We start from the raw sequence: 24090 nt of genomic DNA, 5'->3' as shown, positions 1-24090 counted from the left end.
ACTGCAAATATAACCAAGCAAAAGAACACTACAACTCTTTCAGTGTCAATGGAAACATAGCTGAAAATCAAGGCAGCAATCCAGGAAAATGCCAAACTTGTACTGGCTCACATGAAACCATGTTCACTAGAACCACCTACAAAGCACATGCAGGCCACATAAGGACACAGGTGTTTTCCTATCAAAGGAAACCCACAGTGTGCTGACTGGGCAAAACATTCCCCAACACATCTACTTGTCTATTCAGTGGGATAGTCCCAAGAAATTCAAAGGAAAATATTTAACTATTTCTTAACTATTTTCTGTGAAACAACACAATTAAGGCCATCAAAGCAAGGATAAATCAGTCATGAGGGAAAAGACTAACCAGATTAATTAATAAGATCAATACAGGGAAACGTGACACAACCAGAGGAGGCATTCTTATAACTGAACTCACACTATGAGCTTGAGCAAATCACAATCTCTGCTTCTGTTTTTCCTTCTGTAAAATGTCACGTGTTGAAACTAAATAATAGCTCCTAAACCTGGATATGTTTCTGAGTCACTTGCAGAGGTTCTTTTTTTTTTTTTTAATATTTTTTTCAGTTGAAGTATAGTTGATTTACAATGTCATATTAGTTTCAGGAGTACAGCACAGTGATTCAGTTATACATGTATGTGTGTGTGTGTGTGTGTGTGTATTCTTTTTCAGATTCTTTTCACTTACAGGTTATTACAAAATATTGCATAGAGTTCCCTGTACTATACGGTAGGTACCTATTGGTTATCTATTTTATAAACAGTAGTGTGTATATCTTAATCCCAACCTCCTCATTTACCTCCCCCCTTTCCCCTTTCGTAGCCATAAGTTTGCTTTCTATGTCTGTGGGGCTATTTCTGCTTGGTAAGTAAGTTCAATTGAACCTTTTTTTTTTTTTAAGATTCTACATATAAGGGATATCATATGATATTTTTCTTTCTCTGTCTGACTTACTTCACTTAGCATGATAATCTCTAGGTCCATCCATGTTGCTGCAAATGGCATTATTTCATTCTTTTCTATGGCTGAGTAATATTCCATTGTGTGTGTATACACACACACACACACACACACACACACACACACCCCACATCCTCTTTATTCAGTCATCTGTCAAAGGACATTTAGGTTGCTTCCAGTCTTGGCTACTGTAAACAGTGCTGCAATGAACATTAGGGTGCATGTATCTTTTTGAATTATAGTTTTCTCCAGATATATGCCCAGGAGTGGGACTGCTGGATCATATGGCAACCCTATTTTTAGTTTTTTAAAGAACATCCAAACTGTTCTCCATAGTAGCTGTACCAACTTACATTCCCACCAACAGTGTAGGAGGGTTCCTTTTTCTCCACACCCTTTCTAGCATTTATTATTTGTAGACTTTTTCAAGATGGCCCTTCTGACTGGAGTGAGATGACACCTCACTGTAGTTTTGATATCCATTTCTCTAATAATTAGCAATGTTGAGCATTTTTTCATGTGCCTGTTGGCCATATGGATGTCTTCCTTGGAGAAATTTCTACAGATTCAATGCAATCCCTATCAAATTACCAAGGGCATTTTTCACAAAACTAGAACAAAAATTTAAAAATTTGTATGGAAACACAAAAGACCCTGAATAGCCAAAACAATCTTGAGAAAGAAAAATGCAGCTGAAAGAATCAGGCTCCCTGACCTCAGACTATACTGCAAAGCTATAGAGATCAAAACAGTGTGGTACTGGCACAAAAACACACACACAAATCAGTGGAACAGGATAGAAAGCCCAGAAGTAAACCCATGTACCTATGGTCAATTAATCTACAACAAAGGAGGTAAGAATATACAATGGAGAAAAGACAGTCTCTTCAATAAGTGGTGCTCCAAAAACTGGACAGTTACATTTAAAAGAATGAAATTAGAACATTCTCTAACACCATACACAAAAACAAACTCAAAATGGATTAAAGACATAAATGTAGGACCAGATACTATAAAACTCCTAGAGGAAAATACAGACAAAAAGCTCTTTGATGTATATTATAGCAATATTTTTTGTATCTGTCTCCTAGAGTAATTTTTTTATATCTGTCTCCTAGAGTAATAAAAACAAAAATAAACAAATGAGACCTAATTAAACTTAAAAGATTTTGCACACCAAAGGAAACTGTAAACAAAATGAAAAGACAACCTACAGAATGGGAGAAAATATTTGCAAATGATGCAACTGACAAGGGATTAATTTCCAAAATATAAAAACAGCAAACAGCCCAATCAAAAATGGGAAGACCTAAGCACGAGTTCTTAATTACAAAGTCCAGGAGTCTCCTTCATCATACCGATAACAACTGTATCTCCAGGGAATCTACATTCCAGGGACATGCCTGGAATCTGCACTTAAAACTAAATGAAACCAAACCCTCAGGTGACTTTGAAGCATTAAATTCATACGACCACTTCCCATCAAAAAGATGAAGTGAGATATCTCCTGTTTGGCAGACACAGCTACAGGAGCTAAATAAACCAGAGAGGCACTCATAAGGCAACATTTCTGTTGCCAATAAAATTCTCAGCAGCCCACTCATTTCATAAAATATAATGTGGTTTTTAGTGCTGGTATTTACTACCAACTAGAAGACATGTACTCAGTCAAGATATTTTCCTTCTGTCCAAGAAGTATACATATATTTTAATAGAGTACAAATACTCCACAGTAGGTACTCAATCAGTATGTGCTGAATTAAACTAAATTCGGCAAACAAACCAGTTATCAGCCACACAGCCAAAAGCAAACATTTAAGATAAGTAAATTTAAGCATTTGAAGACCTATTACCTTCCAATTCTCTCTCAAAATAAACACAATGGTGCGATTCTGGGTACAAAGCATTACTGAGCCCAAAAAGTTGAATGAGGTTTAAGTTTGCACTTATCAGGATAATAAGAAACAGATCTTAATTCAGTGATGCACTCAAAGATGTTAATAGTCCTTGGAAATATGTGTCTAGAAATATAATATTTCACCAATGAGTACATATATCACCAATTAGGGCCAAATGTATATGTTTGCCAAAATTCTACTTTTAAAAAATCCTTCTTATTCAGAGAAAGGTTCATGAGATTACAACATCCAGGAGAAGACTCCCAAAGCCTCCTATTTATATCTTTTCATGCATTTATTTATTCTTCTTATGGCACAGCACACACCACATAGTAGGCACCCAATGAATATTTATGGAAAACATAAATTTAAACCTAGTGTTGTAAATGTCCAATTAATAATGCAAAAACAACCAATTTAAAGATAAAGTTTGGGAATTCCCTGGCAGTCCAGTGGTTAGGACTCCATGCTTCCACTGCACGGGGCACGGATTTGATCCCTGGTGGGGGAACTAAGATCCCGCATGCCACGCGGCATGAACAAAAAAAAAAAGACAAAGTTTGGAGCCAAATTTTACGCACACATCTGCTAGACTTTAATATTTTTTCCATTGAGCGCAAAAAAGGATCTGAAGTGATTTAGAATAACAAAATATTTATAACAGAAGAGTTACAAGGAATATGAAAGTAAGATTACAAGCCATAGAGTATATGCTCAAATTTGAGACAGCAAGTTTAGCATGAGCTTTTAAAATGCTAATTTTAGGGTCTCACGCTGAAGATTCCAATATAATAGGTCTGTGACAGGCCTTAGAAAGCAGCATTTTTAACAAGCATCTCTGATTCTGATGCAGCTGTTCTAAGAATCATGCTAGAGAAATACTCATGGAGAAATACTCCCATATAAGAAGAGATGGGGAAAACTAAACCAAATTTGTTTCTACACTTGTGCCTTAAATTCAGCTCTTAACCTCTTGGCAGTCAAGACAAAAAGGAATTAAAGGGGAAGCAGCCATTGGCTGAAAACATGAGGCCTGGCAGTTTGTCAGGGAAGGCCAATAAATTGCTTCAAATCTCTTTATAAACAGACACAGCACGCACATGGAGAGAAAAAAAATTCCTTAGCATTAATAAAATGTGATTTATCAGATGGTACTTCATGTAAAAGATATTAATAGAAATGAAAATGCCCTTATGACCAATTTTTGAGACTATATAGAAACATCACCAAATGGGTATTTCTTGTTCTAATTAATTTAAATCGTAGGGACAAATTTTTACACACTGCTGGTGGGATTCTAAACTGGTCCATGTTCCTTGAAGAACAAGAAAGATGCACATCCCTTACACTCTACAGTCCCACTCCTAGGTAAAGCCCAGAATCAGAAAACTCACACGTGTACTAGATGTAAGACAGGTATCAGAACTGCTGATATTTGCAACAAATTTGAATCATATTAGATATTAATCAAGAAAAATGGGTAAACTATGGTACATGCATACAATGGACTATCTTAATTAGAGAAAAATGAGTCAACTAGAATTATATGCATCCATATGGATGAAGTTCATAAATATGATGTTGACGGGGAAAAAGCCACTTGCAGAAGAATGACGTTTAAAAGCATACCAAACATAAAGTTTAAAGGCATACCAAATAATTCCATATATTATTTCAAAACATACCTATGTAGTGAAAATATAGAGAAACTCATGAGATAAAAACCAGAGTCAAAAAGGGTTACTTTGGATGGGGTGGAGGGGAACAGGACCAGGGAGGGTTATGGGTTCAGTTGGATTGGCAATGCTTTATTTCTTTAGTAGGTAGGAAGCTACATGGGGGATTGTAATATGTCTGAATAATTTCATAATAAACAAATGAAAAATATGAGGTTATAATATTAAACCGTATCCTAGTAAAAATTTAAAATCCTAGGGATATAACTAAATGTGGTCCACATAGACTCCTTTCCAATGGTAATAGGAAGAGAAGGCAAGGACAGGGGGAATGTACAGGGAACAGGGTCCTTCTACTAGAGCAGTGCATCCCAGATGGAGGTCTCAGAGGTTAAAGACTTCAGGGAATCTCTGCATAGAAGACACACCACAGCCAATAAAAGTGTGAGACTAATCTGTAAGAACTGACAGGGAAATTCAGTTTCCCCCAGGTTAGGAAATAAAAGCAAGCTATATAATAATAATGCTTAGTATAAGACCATTTAAGAGAGAGGACTTATGTATACCTCTAAACTTGTGGAAAGTTACATGAAAAACCATAAATAGACGCTGATCTGTAGAGAAGTAAACATTTCACTTAATACCCTACTACACTGTAAATAGTTTTTCATAATAAGCTTCTCTTACTTTTAGAATTAAATAACTGAGCTCTCCAGCAAGGGCTTGGGGAAATGCTTCTCAGCCTTGCCCACATTTCAAAACCACCTGGACACATGTAAAATTCAAATTCCCAGACCCTGCCCCAGGCCAACTTAGAACCTCTGAGGGCAGGGTCCAGGTTTCAACATTCTTTAAAAGCTCCATGTACATTAAGGGTTAAAAAAAATCAAAGATGTTAAATGTGCAAAGGGCAATGTTTCTGTTATGAAAATTAAAGACACCAGTCTTGCATACTGATCTGACAGAAAGCCATCAATTCCTAAAGGAGGAAGAACTAGGGCTACTTAGAGGCTGGGTTAAAACTTCGGAAAAATAGGGTCTGATATGCTGTTGGGAAGGTTTAAAGCTTAGAACCCCAGATTCCATGCTACTGAGTAGGGAAGAGAAGTCTGTCCTGGAAAAAAGTATTCCCAGACAATGACCATATATGCATTTCATTAGACGCCTATGAAACATCTCATTTTGACTGATATAACCCTTAACATTTTTGGGGCAGGGGAGTACTCTTGTTACCTGTTTATTTCAGAATTTTGAAAATATTCATAAGCCAAACTAAAGAAAAGTCACCATAATCCCATATCTCTTACGATATTTTGGAATGCAGCCTTCTATCTAGATGGTTTTCTCTGCATATATTTACATATATAATTTATCATACAAAAGTGGAATCACACTGAATGCCAAGCTTCATAACCAGCTCTTTTTCTTGTAATAAGAATATTCTTTCATGTAATACTACCTCTGATTTGGCCCATCAGGACCAGGTAACTATAAAATGTATCCCCAGGTAGATGAATAAACTAATGTGTTTGCAGGAGTTAACTCAGAACGAATACTATTATACTGAAACAATGAATTCGGTGTTGGCAAGGTTTAGAGTGCGGAATATTTGGTTAACTTCTTTCAAGGATGACAGCTAAGACCAGCAATTCGTAGTGATTTCACACCCTTTAAAAATTATTCTCAAAACCTGGTATTATCAAACTTTTTGTTTTATAGATGTGAGACCTGAGGCTAAGTTTAGAAAAGGAGTACTATACTAAAATATATATGAAGACAGACTTTTAAATCCAAAATACTAATGACACAGACTCTAGAAGAAGGAACAAAACTCAAATTTACTGAGTACCTATTACATACCAGACACATCATGTACTTAATTCCCACAATAATCTGTGATTAAGCAGTATTATCTCCATTTTATAGATGAAAACACCGAGACACTGAGAAGTCAAGTAATTTGCCAAAGGTCAGATAGCTGTTAAGTAGCAAAAGTGGGATTTGTACCCAACTATAACGCTTTTTTTTTAATTCCATGACACCATACTTCTTTCAAGGCTCTAGGTGAATGAAGTAACTAGTACACAGTCAGGAAATTGGTGAACTTGTATTGAGACCCGAGCTTTCTGGCTCTAAAGCTTCCATCCTTTCCCACATATAACCTATCTACTCACATTTTAGGGGCACTTATTATTAGCAAGAGATAAAAGAGAATCCTACTGACCCATCCAGAACTGGGCGAAGTCTGGGATTTTACACTATTTATATCAAGTTAAGCCAATATGGTTTCACAGATGCTAGCAAAAGACATGAAAACCCTGAATCAGAAACAAAGGACTTTTACCCATATTGGTTTGCATCAGCTGTCAAGTCCCGTAAGGGCAAGGCAAAGGGCTCACCATGGATGCTGTGCATGCAGTGGGTTGTATTACAAGGCAGAAAACTGAACTTGAGGATTCACTACTTGTACAACAAAAAGAAGCAAGCTTCCTCTTTGTGGGGAGATGTTATTACCTCTTCCCTCAAGATTGCTTGCTGCAAGCCCAACCCTGACAAATGCCCAGGTAGGGAGCAATCAGGGGCTTTCTTGGTGTACTCAGTAGGGACATGCAGGGACACTCAGGGCCCATGGCAGACTGCTTTTATAAACATGACCTTAAGGTCCATGAAACAACAGCTACTTAAATGGTAAAGCATAAGAGAATGTCCCATATTTCAGTGTTTATATCTTTATAATCTATTTATTTCTTTAACTGACTGAAATGATTCTTTGCTAATTAATGTTTTAAAGTTGTGATCAATCTTGCAGTATAGGGACTTCCCTGGTGGTCCAGTGGGTAAGACTGCGCTCCCAATGCAGGGGGCCCAGGTTCGATCCCCGGTCGGGGAACTAGATCCCGCATGCATGCCGCAACTAAGAAGTCCACATGCCTCAACTAAAAAGATCCTGCATGCCGCAACAAAGATCCCGTGTGCTGCAGCTAAGACCCAGTGCAGCCCTACCCCCCCTAAAAAATCCTGAAGTATAAAAGATCAATATCTCTCTGTGTTTCAGAGAGATCTAGATATCCAAATAGATTAAGGTTTGATTTGTTTGCCCAGACTTCATAGCTTGTGTTACAAACTTTGGCCAAATGTCTGGTCGTCTCTCTTTTCATGACATTAGCAGCCATTTCTAATTATTGCCTAGATCTATAACTACATTAGGGATTGCAAAAAGAGAGAGGGGGTGATATTCTAATACTATTATTCCTTCTCTGTTAGCTGGAACACTTCCATAAAGAGAAAATTCTTCTCATCATATTTTTGGAAAGGCATGGTAGCTGCATGGTTCTTCCCCTTTATTTTTCAATTTTCATTCTCCAAAGTGACTACTGATTTTTTGTTTTAAGTATCATGAATTCATTCTAATATCCTCTAAGGTGATTGATGCATTTTTTTAGAATCATAAATTCATGGACATAACATATTCCACTGGATATCCCTCTTAAACATGTTCAAGTCTACCACTCAAAAATAAAACAAATCCTTTACTGGATCTCTCACCCCCTCTTCCCAGCCAATCTGCTCCAGGGTCACCTACTAACTCTATATCCTAACTTCTCACTTACTCTCTAACCCTCTTTAACTGGAGTGAGGCCCCACCACTCCACCATAACAGCTCTTGCAAAGGTCACTAGTCATATCCATTTTGCTAAAACCAAGGTGGACTTTTCAGGCTTCGTCTCATTCAGCCTTTCAGTGCTGTGGACCATTTCCTTCCTCCTTGAAGCATGTTTCCCCGTGCTCCCATGACACTGGGATGTCCTGGTTTTCCCCTACCTCTCTGGGTACTCCTTCTCTGTTGGTTTTTTAAGCTTAAGCTTATCTTCTTACTCAGCTATGACATGTTGGCAGTTCTAAGGCTCAGCCTTGGAACATTATCTTCTTCACTATACTTACTCTCTGCCAACATGATCTCATCCACACCCAGGATCTCACTTCCCACTTATACAAAGATGTCTCACAACAAATCTATATTGTTACCTTTCATCTCTCCCTCTGAACTCAAACTTTATATCCAACTGACTACATGACAGCTTCCCTATGGTCTCAGAGTATTGCTACCTACTACATATAAACACCAAGTCAATATTCAGCCAGAAAAAAGAACAAAATAATGCCATTTGCAGCAACATAGATGGACCTAGAGATTAGCATACTAAGTGAAATAAGTCAGACAAAGACAAGTATATGATATCACTCATATGTGGAATCTAATTTTAAAGAATGATACAAATAACTTATTTACAAAACAGAAACAGACTCACAGATTTCAAAAACAAATTTATGGTTAACAAAGGGGAAATGAGTGGGGGAGGGATAAATTAGGAGCTTGTGATTAACATATACACACTACTACATATAAAATATATAAACAAGGACCTACTGTATAGGTCCTATTGAATATTCTGTAATAACCTACATGGGTAAAGAATCTGAAAAAGAGTGAATATATGTATAACTGAATCACTTTGCTGTACACCTGAAACTGACACAACATTGTAAATTAAAAAACCAAAAATAAAGTCAGGATCCATGGAAAAAAAAAATCACTCTCTTCCAGTAAATGCCGGCATTCTCCACCCAGATGCACAAACCACTGTCATTGCTGAAAACTCCATTTATCTCAGCCTCATATCCCATCTATCACCAAATCCTGTTGATTTATTTCCTGTTATTTATTACCTTTCAAATATGACTCCTTTCCATTTAAACTAACACTACAACCCAGTCCAAACTACTGATACCTCTCACCAAGGCCACTGCAAGGGCCTACTGATAAGACTGCATTGATCAACTGTGTCCTTCCTCCAAACATTCTCTGCATTTCAGTCAATGTAGATGTGATCATACCAAGCCCTGTTTAAGACCCTTCAATGGTTTCCCATGGCTCTTACACAAACACCTAACACGGTCTACACTTTGTGTAACTTGCCCTTACCTATTGTCTTCAGCTTCATGGAGAATCTTGCTCCCCTAGAGGGCCACCCTTCAGCTGGTGTCTATGTTTTTTTTTTTTAATGTGAAAGAACATGTGCACATGCTGTTTTCTTGCTCTGAAATGCTCTTCTTTCCTTTGATTAGTTAATGCCTCCTTCAGATTACACATCACTTGCTAAAGGAAGCCTTCTCCTGACGTTCCTGACCAGATCAGGTCCCAGCACCACAGGCTGCCACAGCCTCACATACCTAGCCTTTGTAGACTTGTCACAGCTGCAATTTTACATTTCTTTATACAATTTTTTGGTTTATGCTGATCTTCTCCATCAGGTAAACTTCATGGGAACAGAAACTATGATTGCTTTGTATTCTGAGTGCTTGTCATATGTTAGGTGCCAAGTTAGTATATGTTGGATGAATGAACAAATGAAAATGAATGGATAAAGATCCAAATTTGTTGAATTAATGCACTTTGTCCTTTTCCAGAAGGCTTATATTTGCTCTCACCGAATATACTTTATATAAATATTTTATATACATAGAACAGGTTCTATACATTGGTAAGAATTTTATTATACTAATATTATAAATATGTTATCATCACAAAGGTTAGTTATTACCATTGAATTCATTCCTTGTGGCAGAAACTATTTTCTGATTACCTCTAAATCCATTCCTGAACACCTGTCCCTTGCCTAACTCCGTTATAAAAGCCGGATAAAATCAAATTCATACTTTGTTTTGCTTGTAATTATGGCCATGAGACACAGCGCTGGTTAGCGAAATGTAAGTGAAAGTTTTCTGGGAGGCTTCTGAAAAGGTACTGATTTCCTGAAAAAAAAGAGAAGCTTTTGCATTCCTTTTCCCTTTTTCCTCATATGAATATCAATGTGATGTCTGGAGTCACAGCAACTATCTTGCAACTATGAGGAGAAGACAACAAAACTGCAGAGCCACTGAAACATCAGAAGTGGTCACCTACTTCAAGCTTCCTTGTTAAATGAGAAAAGGAAACCCTTATTTTCTTTTCTATTACTTGTATCTAAAAACATTCCTGATATTCTGCTAACAAGATTCTCTTCCAGACAAATTACCTTACATTGCCCAAGATATTTTTTCTCTTTCTTTTTATTTTTCTCTTCTTTTTATCTTTTTTCTATTGATGAAATTTCTCTGTCACTCCTCCTAATAACGTAACCAAAATAAAATACATAGTATTTTTTTTTAGGAAATAGAAAATTAATTATAATGTTAAAAACTAAAGAAATATTTTTTAAATTTATTATATTGAGTTCATTTACAAATATATGGAGATCAAAATAACATCTGTTTGGTGATATGGCATCAAATATTGGGTTGGCTTCAATCCAAAAATGGGCAGAAGACTTAAATAGGCATTCCTCCAAAGAAGATACACAGACTGCCAACAAACACATGAAAGAATGCTCAACATCATTAATCATTAGAGAAATGCAAATCAAAACTACAATGAGATATCATCTCACACCAGTCAGAATGGCCATCATCAAAAAATCTAGAAACAATAAATGCTGGAGAGGGTGTGGAGAAAAGGGAACACTATTGCACTGCTGGTGGGAATGTAAATTGATACAGCCACTATGGAGAACAGTATGGAGGTTCCTTAAATAACTAAAAATAGAACTACCATATGACCCAGCAATCCCACTACTAGGCATATACCCTGAGAAAACCATAATTCAAAAAGAGACATGTACCAAAATGTTCATTGCAGCTCTATTCACAATAACCCGGAGATGGAAACCACCTAAGTGTCCATCATCGGATGAATGGATAAAGAAGATGTGGCACATATATACAATGGAATATTACTCAGCCATAAAAAGAAATGAAACTGAGCTATTTGTAATGAGGTGCATAGACCTAGAGTCTGTCATACAGAGTGAAGTAAGTCAGAAAGAGAAAGACAAATACCGTATGCTAACACATATATATGGAATTTAAGAAAAAAAATGTCATGAAGAACCTAGGGGTAAAACAAGAATAAAGACACAGACCTACTTGAGAATATGGGGAGGGGGAAGGGTAAGCTGTGACAAAGCGAGAGAGAGGCATGGACATATATACAGTACCAAACGTAAGGTAGATAGATAGTGGGAAGCGGCCGCATAGCACAGGGAGATCAGCTCGGTGCTTGGTGACCGCCTGGAGGGGTGGGATAGGGAGGGTGGGAGGGAGGGAGACGCAAGAGGGAAGGGATGTGGGAACAGATGTATATGTATGACTGATTCACTTTGTTATAAAGCAGAAACTAATAAAAAAAATTTTAAAAAAATATTGGGTTGGCCAAAAAGTGTCTTCGGTTTTTAAGTCAAAAGAAAAGACATTTTTCATTTTCACCAAGAACTTTATTGAACAACATATTTACTGTTTTGTTCCACTACCTTCTGCCATTTTTCAGGCAACTTCATAATTCCATCTTCCCAAAACTTTTTATCTTTTTGAGCAAAGAACTGTTTACAGTCTTCCAGGGAATTGAAATTTTTTCCTTTAAGAGAATTTTGTAAAGACCGAAATAAATGTAAATCTGAAGGTGCAATGTCTCATGAATACGGTGGATGAATTAGAACTTCCCGGCCAAGCTGTAACAGTTTTTGCCTGGTCATCAAAGAAACATGTGGTCTTGCGTTATCCTGATTGAAGACAATGCATTTTGTGTTGACTAATTATGGACACTTTTCATAGAGTGCTGCTTTCAGTTGGTCTAAATGGGAGCAGTACTTGTTGGAGTTAATCGTTTGGTTTTCCAGAAGGAGCTCATAATAGAGGACTCCCTTCCAATCCCACGATGCACACAATACATCACCTTCTTTGGATGAAGACCAGCCTTTGGTGTGGTCGGTGGTGGTTCATTTCACTTGCCCCACAACCTCTTGCATTCCACATGATTATACAATATCCACTTTTCATCGCCTGTCACAACTTGTTTTAAAAACAGAACATTTTCATTACGTTTCAGTAGAGAATCGGACGTGGAAATACAGTCAAGAAGGTTTTTTTCACTTAACTTACGTGGAACCCAAACATCAAAGCGATTAACATAACCAAGCTGGTGTAAATGATTTTCAATGCTTGACTTGGATATTTTGAGTATGTCGGATATCTCCTGCGCGGTATAATGTTGATTGCTCTCATTGAATGTCTCGATTTGATCACTATCAACTTCTACTGGTCTACCTGACCGTGGAGCATTGTCCAGCAAGAAATCCCCAGCACAAAACTTCACAAACCACTTCTGACACATTTGATCAGTCACAGCATCTTCTCCATACATGCAAAAATCTTTTTTTTTGCGTTTCAGTTGCCTTTTTACCTTCTTTGAAATAATAAAGCATAATACGCTGAAAATGTTGCTTTCTTCTTCCATCTTCAATATTAAAATGGCTACACAAAAATTCACCAGTTTTGATGTTTTTTTAAAAATGCACGCTGATATGACAGCTGTCACAATACAGTCTAACAAAATTGTTTCAAATGAAGTTAAAGACAGCTAAGAACTACTAGAGCCATCTTATGGTAAAAAAGGAACAAACCTTTTAACCAACACAACAGAATTTAGGTTGCTTTGCTTTGTTCATTCTCTGATTAAAACCCAAGACTTAAAGTGTTTTAATGTCTACTCAACTACATGAACCTTAGCATGTGATATATTCTGATGTGTTCAAGGGTCAAATATTAAATAAGCAGGAAAATAAATCAGACACTCTACACATATACTTTGACTATATACTATAGACTATATTTACTTTTTTCTAAAAATGTAAGTGTAAGAAGTATAAATAATATTTTAAGAACTGATAAATCTGAGTAAATAGATTAAACTATGAATCCTAATTGGTGAGACCATGATATTTCACCTATATTCCTAATATGGCATGCAATTTAGGTTTATAGGTTGAGGGTAAGTCTTAGCCAGTTGCATGTTATGTCCTTAGAGCAAAAAAGAAAATGAATTAAATTATCTTGGGCCAGTGCCTTTTCCAGTCTGTTGTCAGTTCCCGGCCTATAAAATAAGGAGGGTAGACTAGGTTGCAGACTGCTTTATAGAGCCTAGAAGCCAAGTCTCCAAGCCTTCTACCTCTTTTTTTTTGAAATTAAGAAAAATTTTATTTTATATTGCAGTATAGTTGATTTACAATGTTGTGTTAGTTTTAGGTGTATAGCAAAGTGATTTAGTTATTATACATATACATATCTATTCTTTTTCAGATTCTTTTCCCATATAGGTTATTACAGAGTATTGAGTAGAGTTCCCTGTGCTGTACAGTAGGTCCTTATTGTTTATCTATTTTATATATAGTAATGTGTATATGTTATTCCCAACCTCTTAATTTATCCCTCCCTCCACCTTCCCCCTTTGGTAATCATAAGTTTGTTTTCTAAGTCTGTTAGTCTGTTTCTGTTTTGTAAATAAGTTCATTTGTATCATTGTTTAGATTCCACATATAAGTGATATATTTGTCTTTGTCTGACTTACTTCACTTAATATGATAATTTCTAGGTCCATCCATGTTGCTGCAAATGGCATTATTTCATTCTGTTTTATGGCTGAGTAATATTCCATTGTATATATGTACCACACCTTCTTTATCCATTCATCTGTCGATGGACATTTAGGTTCAAGTCTTCTACCTCTGATTAAGGCAGAGCAGATCTGCTTTTATCTGTTTAATTTTCAACTTCTACAAATAATTTCCTTTAAGAAAGAACTCGGTAACTAAAAACAAGTTGAAAATGACCAGACAAAATGATCTCCTTGGTCTCTTCTGATATTAATTTCATGAAGAAATGATTTCTTTAAGTTCCTAAATTCTAAATAGCAAGATCCTATATAGCAAATCTGTTCACCTAACTATGTGCGTAAGAAGAAAATTCATGTGACGATGTGGGCTTGATTTATTGTCAGAAATATATTCAAATAGAACTAATGTTTTTACCTTGTGAAAATGCCATCCACAATTCCAATTGTTGCTTCCTTTGCCGGAACATAGGAGCCAATCTGAGCCATGATAGTAATCAGTGCAACTTGCTTTATGTAGGAGCTCTTTCCACCCATGTTTGGTCCAGTAATTATCATTACTCTCTCTGAGTCCCCCTACAAAATTAAAAAGCAATTTCACTTATTGTACTAGAGGGGCTTCTATGTAATAGCTACAATTTATTCCATAAATGAGAATGCATTAGGCAAAAGATTAAGGTGTGATGTTTAAATATGTCACCCATTAAGTATCACAAAGGGAAAGAGGACCGCTTTGTCTTCAACTTGAACTGTGCTATTACAGAACAGTGAAGTCTTAGCAGCACACATGGTTGTTTCTGGACTTAAAAAAGGAAATAACAAGAAGCAACCTAAATGAGATAAATACTATGGCTTTCTCTTTAAATAATCATTAATCTGCCTATGTCTGTTTTTTATATTACTTACATTTAAAATTTATCAATTTCCATTTGTCCATACTAAAATTATAGGTATTACACATCTAATTGCAGAAAGCCCTAATCTGGGTTGGTAGCAAATGAATATTTTCAGTTAAAGAGGGATAACTGCTAAAGGGATGAATACCAAATTCTAGATATTGGTTTTATCAGGATTTAATTACTCACTGGTATTTCACCAGAATAAGTGAAAATGGGAGAAAAGCTGCAACACTTGCAATGATTTAATTTCTAGAACTTACCTGTATTAACTAATTCTAGTACTTGCCATGTATAGACTCATCCTAAGAGAAACTGTCCAGCTGCAGCCCTCTGCAGAGGAGTTAGCCTAAGGCATCCATTTGCTATGCTATGTGGACCCACCACTCTTGGCAATACCTGCCTGGTCAAGAGTAACCAATCGGTAACTGACCAACAGCCTAAGAGGTGGCTTCACATACAGGTCTTCTGAAACTAATCAACTAATCTCTTGGGAGCTGAAATCAAGAACCATGGAGAGGTTCAGTAAACTGGAGGAGAGGTTGAAAAGAAACACAAAATGAGGCTACAAGACACTGGGGACCATGAGTAAGAAGTTATGAGTAACCAAAAGGTAGGGCAGGGAAAGAAAAAATACAGAAGAGCCAAGAGGAATTAAGAAACTTCATGCAAATAATGGGGCATTAGAGTAAAGCATTAGAAAGTCTTACTATTAAAGGTATTAAAAACTAAACCTGTTCCTGTCTCTAAAGATGTTCCATATCCTTATTAACCATACATTTCCAGTCTCCCTAAAGCCAAGGTATACTAGAGATCTTGCTCTTCCTGTGTGATTCCTTTCTCTTAGGATTACATATGGCTTTATAATGAGCCTCATGAATCTCCATTACTTGAAGGAACTTGAGTTAATCTGTGTTTCTTGGAACAGAAAGAGCCTAGCACAGTAAGAGCAAAGGAAACAAACCTGGTACAAGTAGAATGATAAAACTTATGATGAAAAATTTTAAAATTCTCCTACAGATGTTAAAAAATAATAAGCTATTATAAACAAATGAACATTTGGCATATGAAATGTTTTGAAAATTCAAATTAAATGAACAGATTTCTTTTTTAAAACTGACAGAAATTACACAAGAAATAGAAAATCTGAATAAGCCTATACCTATTAAAGAATTAAATCTGTAATTAAAAGCCCTTCCAAAAGAAAAACACCAAACCCAGATAACTTCCCCACTGAATTCTTGCAAACATATAAGAAAGAAATAGCACCAATCTTACAAAAACTCTTCTAGAGAAGAGAACAAGAGGGAACTCTTCCCAAATCATTTCAGAAAGCCAACATAATCTTGACATCAAAACCTGACAAGAGCATTACAAGAAAAAAAAAATACAGGTCAGTTTCATCCATAAATATATAATATATGCAAGACTCCTTAATAAAATATTAATAAGACAATCCAAGGATATACAAACCATTTAGAATTTTTGAGGAATATAAGGTTGGTTTAATATTCAAAAGCCAATCAATGTAATTCACCACATTAACAGAATAAAGAAATCATATGATGCTCTCCAATGACACACAGAAAGCATTTGATAAAATTCAATATCTATTCATTTAAAAAATTGCAGGAAAAGGAAATAAAAGCTATAAGAATTGGAAAGAAAATGATGAAATGATGAAACTGTCATTATTCCTACATAAAGGAATAATGACATACAGGAAAAACTGTTTCCAGAAAAATCTAAAGTAATCTATGAAAATTATTAGAATTGACAAATGAATTGAGCAAGAGCTCTGGGCATAAATTCAGTATTCAAATGCCAACTTTATTTCTACATTTTAGCAACAAGTAATTACAAATTAAAAAAATTTAATGATATAATTTATAATAGTATCAAAAGAAATCAAATACATAGGAATAAACCTAACAAAATGACCAAGACTTCTAAAGAGAAAACTACAAAACATTACTGAAAGAAATTAAAGAAGGCCTAAGTAAATTAAAGAAAGCGCCATGCTCACAGAATAGAAGGCTCAATATTGTAATGCTACAATAATTAAACTAGTGTGATTCCGGCACAGACACAAATAGACCAGTGGAACAGAATACAGTCCAGAACAGACTGACATGTATACAGTTTCCTGACTTACAACAAAAGTGACACTGTAGCACAGTGGACAAAGGATGTTCCTTTTAATAACTGGTGCTGAGTCAAAAAGATATCCATATAGAAAAATTTTAAATCTTGATTTCTTAAGTTACATCATAAAAATCAATTCCAGGTGGATTATAGATTTGAAAGACAGGGAAAAACTATAAGGTTATTAGACAATAACATATGACCTTGGGGTAGACGTAGATTTTGTAAGCTGATCATGAATCACAATTAACTGTAAAGAAAAATGTTGAAAATTAGAGTGCATTAAAATTAAGAACTTTTATTCATTAAAAGATGTCATTAAACTGAGCTATTTGTAATGAGGTGGATAGACCTAGAGTCTGTCATACAGAGTGAAGTTAGTCAGAAAGAGAAAGACAAATACCGTATGCTAACACATATATACGGAATTTAAAAAAAAAATGTCATGAAGAACCTAGGGGCAAAACGGGAATGAAGACGCAGACCTACTTGAGAATGGACTTGAGGATATGGGGAGGGGGAAGGGTGGGCTGTGACAAGGCGAAAGAGAGGCATGGACGTGTATACACTACCAAACGTAAGGTAGATAGATAGTGGGAAGCAGCCGCAGAGCACAGGGAGATCAGCTCGGTGCTTTGTGACCGCCTGGAGGGGTGGGATGGGGAGGGTGGGAGGGAGGGAGATGCATGAGGGAAGGGATGTGGGAACAGATGTATATGTATGACTGATTCACTTTGTTATAAAGCAGAAACTAATTAAAAAAATAAATAAATAAACTTAAAAAAAAATGGAAAAAAAAAAAAAAAAAAGATGTCATTAAGAGAATGAAAAATTATGGAATAGAAGATATATGTACTAAGTATTTCCCAAAGACTTGAATACAGTGTAAATAATGAACTCCCACAAATCAAAAGAAAGACAACCTCAAGAAATATGGCTGAAAAAAATTTTTTTAATGACAAGAGAGGGACTTCCCTGGTGGCCCAATGGTAAAGAATCCATCCTGCAATGCAGAGGACACGGGTTCAATCCATGATTGGGGAACTAAGATCCCACATGCCATGGGGCAACTAAGCTCACGTGCCACAACTGCTGAGCTTGTTGAGCGCCTCAACTAGAGAGCCCTGCATGCCACAAACTACAGAGCCAACATGCTCTGGAGCCCGTGTGCCACAACTACAGAGAGAAAACCTGCAAGCCACAGCTAGACTTAAGCCCATGTGCTGCAGTGCAAGATCCCTCAGGCCACAACAAAGACCTTGCAGTGCCACAACTAAAGACCCGATGCAGCCTAAATGAATGAATGAATAAATAAATGAATAATGAATGAATGAATGACAAGAGAAAAAAACACAAATGGCCAGTAAGATGACATTCTACTTCAAATCATTAAGAAAATATAAACCAAATCAGAGAGACCACATCACTTCACTAAATGGCTAAAGTTAAAACCAAAAACTGCCAGTATTAAGCTTTGGCAAAGATGCAAAACAACTAGAATTTTCATATACTACTACTGGGGAAGTAAATTGTACACTATTTTGGAAAACTGTTTGGCAGAATTTATTAAAGCTGAAAGTAAACATATCTGAACAATTCTGCTCTTAGGTACATGTCTAACAGAAATGTATATGATGTATATTTAAAAAAATGTAAAAGAATGTTCACAGTAATACTTTTCATAATAGTACTAAATTGGAAGTAACTCAAATGTTTATCAATAGAACAGAAAAGTTATCATGTATTTATACAATGAAATTCTCTATGACAATGGAAATAAACAATATGCAAAAAATATGGATGAACTGCATAAAACCAATGTTGAATCAAAGAAGCCAGACACAAAGAGTATACATTGTATGTCTCTATTAATATAAGGCTCAAAAACAAGCAAAAATAACCAAAATTATTATTCTTTGGTAAAAGAAATTAGGACAGTGATTACCTTTCAGGGGGGAAGTAGCTACTGGGAGGCCTTCTCATACTCTACAAGTGGAGCTTTTAGAATGTGTTCATTTCCATTCTATTGTTCTACTTCTCGACCTGGTTTTGGGATACTTAAATGGGTACACTTTGTGAAAATTCACTAAGCTGTACACTTATGATTTGTGCATAATTCTGTATATTTCAATAAAGGTTATTTTAAAAAGGAAATGAATATATTCTCACAAATTAATCTACCAAGCAATATAATTCCAGAAGTTAATTTTGAAATTTCTTTGATAGATTAAAAACAAACAAACAAACAAAAAAAAACAAAGAAAAGTCAATACAATTTTGAAGAACCACAATTGTGAGAGGAGACTTTGTAATAAAGCTATAGTAATTAAAAGTGCAATATTGCTTTAGGCACAGGTAAACATAGCAGTAACAGAAAGCCCGGACACAAATCTATACATGGCACTTGGTATTTTGTTTATTTTATAAATAAGCAAAAAAGATACCATGGTTCAATAAACAATGGTGGGACAATTGGGTATCCATATGATAACAGAGTTAGGCTTGAATCTCACAGAGTCCCTAAATTGAATCTAGATGGATGAAAGAAAGAAATGTGAAAAGCAAATCTTAAACTTTTAGAAGAAAACATGGGAGAACGACTTAATGACATGAAGGTAGAGAATGATTTACTGAACAAGATGGGAAAAGCAACACAAAAATATAAATCATACAGGAAAAGACTAATACATTTGATTAAATTTTTAATACCGCTGTTAAAAGCAGTCATCAAACACAAAATGAAAAGGCATATAACAAAGTAGTACTCCTACTTATTAATAATACCAAAACAAAGGAAAAATGGGCAAAGGACATGAATATGATATTTATAGAAAAAAGAAACATGAAAGGCCAAAAACATGTTAATCAGGGAAAGGAAAAGGAAATCTGCAGTATTTTTCAAGGGACCTATTCCTTATATTCATATGAAAAAATAAAGAATATCCATAGTGAAAACTTTTGAAGGAATAATTTTAAGAAATAACCTTTTACATTCATCATACCATCAAAAAGTTTAAAAGTCTGTTTACATAGCATGTTGGCAAGAATGTGGACAGCAATTTGGAAATGTTTACTGACGTTAAAGAGTCCATATACTGGTACATATGACACAGCAATTCCTCTTTTAGAAATCTAGGAAAATGCACAAGTGCTCAAAAAGACATTTACAAAGCTGTTCACTCTAATACTGTTTGTATTCGTAATAGACAAAAAATAGAAATTGTCTATCACTAGGAAAATGAAAAGATCTACTTTGTACAATTATTAAAACGATTATTTACAAGGTAGAATACAATAAGATAGGTTCAGTGGCACATATTTATGTAAATTTTAAGTATATACAAAAATATTTCTATAGTATTAAGATACATCTATATCAAAGAATAAAAGCCATGCATAAGGATAATAAATAACATCAGGATAATGGTTGCCAATGATGGTAGGAGGTAAAGAGGGAGGAAAAGAGATGGTAGTTAATTACATATGACCTTAGCTATATGTATACTATTTTATTCACTTTAAAAACCCTTAATTATTACAAAATGTCAGTCTCTATGATATCTGAGTGAGGGGTAAATGAATGTTATACTGTTTCTATACCTTTCCACTTGTTTGAAATATCAGGTAGTTGAAAGTTATTTAAGTGAATTACTTTAAGATTTAATTATTTCATGGATAATCACAATCAAGTAACTCTTTGCAAAAACACATATATTTTTCAGAAAAATTCACATAAGTTCCAAACGACATTTTGTTATTTGGATTTCCAGCATATTATACAAAAACAAAGTACTATAGAAAAGCACATAATGGAAAGTGAAAGAATATAACACAAAGGAGATAACCCACAGAAGGGTTACACATGCCGTGCTAAGGGCCCTTGAACTGAGAAGGCATTGTTTATGGAGCTGCCTGAAGCGGAACTACCAAATTTTAAAAAGGAAATGAATATATTCATTTCCCATTCATTCCCATTGGCACGTGAGGGTGGCCAATGGGAATGCAGGAGCAGAATTTTTTTTTTTTTTTTTTTTTTTGCGGTACGCGGGCCCCTCACCGCTGTGGCCTCTCCCGTCGCGGAGCACAGGTTCCGGACGCACAGGCCCAGCGGCCATGGCCCACGGGCCCAGCCACTCCGCGGCATGTGGGATCCTCCCAGACCGGGGCACGAATCCGTGTCCCCCGCATCAGCAGGTGGACTCCCAACCACTGCGCCACCAGAGAAGCCCAGAAATTTTTTTTTAATCAGTAATTAAGGAAAGCTATAAGAAAAACATACACCCTTTATCTTGTAGACAACCTTTCTCCCCCCAATGCCTTGAAAAATAAAAGTAATTATTGTTCGATTCCATTTTTTCACCCAGTGAAAATCAATAAATTTGACAGGGTATCTTAAAAAAATCTTAATTTAATAACTAAATATTTTAGTAAATAAGATCTACAGTGATAAAGCAAAATATAATAGTATGTGTAGTTAGAAGATGATATCAGTTTCTGGCTTTGCCATTAACTAGGTAGGTTAATGTAAGAATGAGTAACAGAAATCTTGGCCTTACACGAATTTTGTGAAATTTAAAGTAAATAAGAAAACAAAATATGAAATTCCTTCAAAATTATAAATGCTGTAACAGTTTTTGTAAATCATGTTTCTTAAAACTAAGCCACATGAAGAAAAAGTCACAACACACTCTAAACTAACTGAAACAGAAAAAATGAATTAAAGGAAATGGATAAAAGGAAATGAAAGTAAGTTTGCCTTAGGCTTAATGTAAAAGTCAAATGTGAAACTTATTGGAAGAGCTTGATAAGTAAAATAAGTATGTGTATGGCACTGACACAAATAAAAATGTTACTCTCTTTTGGATTTAAATTGCATATAAGGTAGCGAAAAATGAATAAGCAGATCTGGTACTTCCCATTATTTTCAAAAGGAATGACATTTTCCTTTTACACTGAACTACACAGAAACTGCTGGTGTTTAGAACCACATGATCATGTACATGTTCTTTGAATACTTCATCTCTCCAGCATTCAATACAGGATAACAAAGTTTTTAATTTATTTGATTCCAGAGCCAATTGATACACAAAAATCAATTCTTTGTATATATAGAGAAAAATATCACATAAAAACCTAGACTTCAGAGTTCTAATATTTAAATAATGTTTATTTAGCTGGAAAACAAGTCTCTTTCCCTGACACTATACACCAGTAAGTGATGAATGACTGATAAAACAAAATGACCCTTAGAGATCTTCTTTAACCAGGAAGAGGGTATCCACCAAAGCCTTATCACAAACATCAGACTTAACGGTCAAATATTAAAAGCATTTCCTTTAGATCAATCAAGACAAGATGTCCACTATTACTGCTTTTATTCAACCTTATGCTGGAGGAACCAGGCAGCATAACATGACACTGAAAAAAATAAAAGGTATAATTATGGACTAAAAAGAACAAAACAAAATTGTCATTCACAGACACATGATGGTTTACAAAGATAACCAAGAAGAATGGCTAGACGAATTATTATAACTAATGAGAGAGTCTAACAAGGTGGCTAGATTTAAGATCAAAATGCAAAATAAACTTCATTTTTCTATAAGAGCAACAAATAATTAGGAAATAATTGTAAAAAAGTGGTGTGATGAATTGGGAGATTGGGACTGATGTATATACACTAATATGTATAAAATGGATAACTAATAAGAACCTGCTGTATAAAAAAATAAATAAAATAAAATTCAAAAAGAAAAGTTATGACCTACATAGCAACAAAGGAATACTTAGTAATAAATATGATAAAGATGTAAAAAAACCTTTATGAAAATAATTTTTTACTTTTCTTGAGAGGACTTAAAGAAAACCAAAATAAGTATATACTACATGCATAGAGGGACAAATTTATATGCCACATCTATATCACAAAGATGCCAACTTTCTCCCAAAGTGATCCCTAGGGTCAATGTAATTCCAATAAAAATCTCAATTTTTCCCCCCACCAAAGAACTAGTTAAGTTGACTCTAAAATGAAATGGAGAAGCAAATGCTAAGGAAAACTCAAGATGTTCTATTAGAAGAATAGGTGGGGAGATGTAAAACATTATTTAAATGCTATAGTAAATAAAACTGTGTGATCTTGGCTTAGGAACCAAAAACAAAACAACCAAGAAAAAAAAACTGACCACTGAAAAATAATAGAGTCCAAAACAGTTCCATGAAAATATGAAAAGTTAATATATGACAGAAATAATTCTGCAGATTGATGGGAAAGAATGGGTTATTTGAAAATTGATGTAGGACAACTGATTATATAGAAAGATATGAGATTGGAATCCCACCTCACACAAGATATAAAAATAGATTTTAGGTTGATTCATTAAGGACCTAAACTTGAAAAGTAAAACTTAAGAAATTATAGGTGAATACTTTATAAACTTTATAAAGATTGGTCAAAAAGATTAATATATAACCCAAGTTTATAAAGTATATAGAACTCACATTTCAAAAAGTCATTTGCATTCTCTGTAAAACTAGTCAGGGATATGTGACTGCCTTTCCTCTCTAGTTCCCAAGATGACATAGCAAGTACATACATGATCAAGGAATTTCACCTATCTAATGTGTTTATCTATCTTTTAGTGAGGACCATATGTATTTGAGGCACCACACATCAAAGGGTCCCAGATATGAAAGATACATTAAATCTATCTGGAAGACCAGTTTGGATGAGTAAGCATTCTAACAAAATAGCCAGAAGCCAAAAGTTGGCAAAGAACCACTACCCACTCTGGAGCTTACTGAAGTTCCTAGTAACGCACCCAACAGGACTGGCCTAGACAGTGCCCAAACCTGTGGTAGCATCAAGCAAGATGCCATGCACAGAGCAAGTTCTCAAGAAACCACACACGGATGGGTGGATGGATGGATGAATGACAGGGAACAAAAGCTG

General features: G+C 35.3%; 1 protein-coding gene across 1 annotated transcript in view; it reads right to left on the bottom strand.

Moving 5' to 3' along the window:
* Positions 1-24090, bottom strand: part of MSH3 (mutS homolog 3) — a gene marked incomplete at its 5' end in the record, with an annotated part of 184857 nt that overhangs the window by 18494 nt on the left and 142273 nt on the right. Inside the window, 1 exon segment of the mRNA XM_081231819.1 lies at positions 14516-14673. Coding sequence (XP_081087945.1) covers positions 14516-14673 — 158 coding nt within the window.

The sequence above is a fragment of the Mesoplodon bidens genome (assembly GCF_964165515.1).
Source record: "Mesoplodon bidens genome assembly, chromosome: 4".
NCBI lineage: Eukaryota > Metazoa > Chordata > Mammalia > Artiodactyla > Ziphiidae > Mesoplodon > Mesoplodon bidens.
This window is presented reverse-complemented; position numbering and strand designations above follow the sequence as displayed.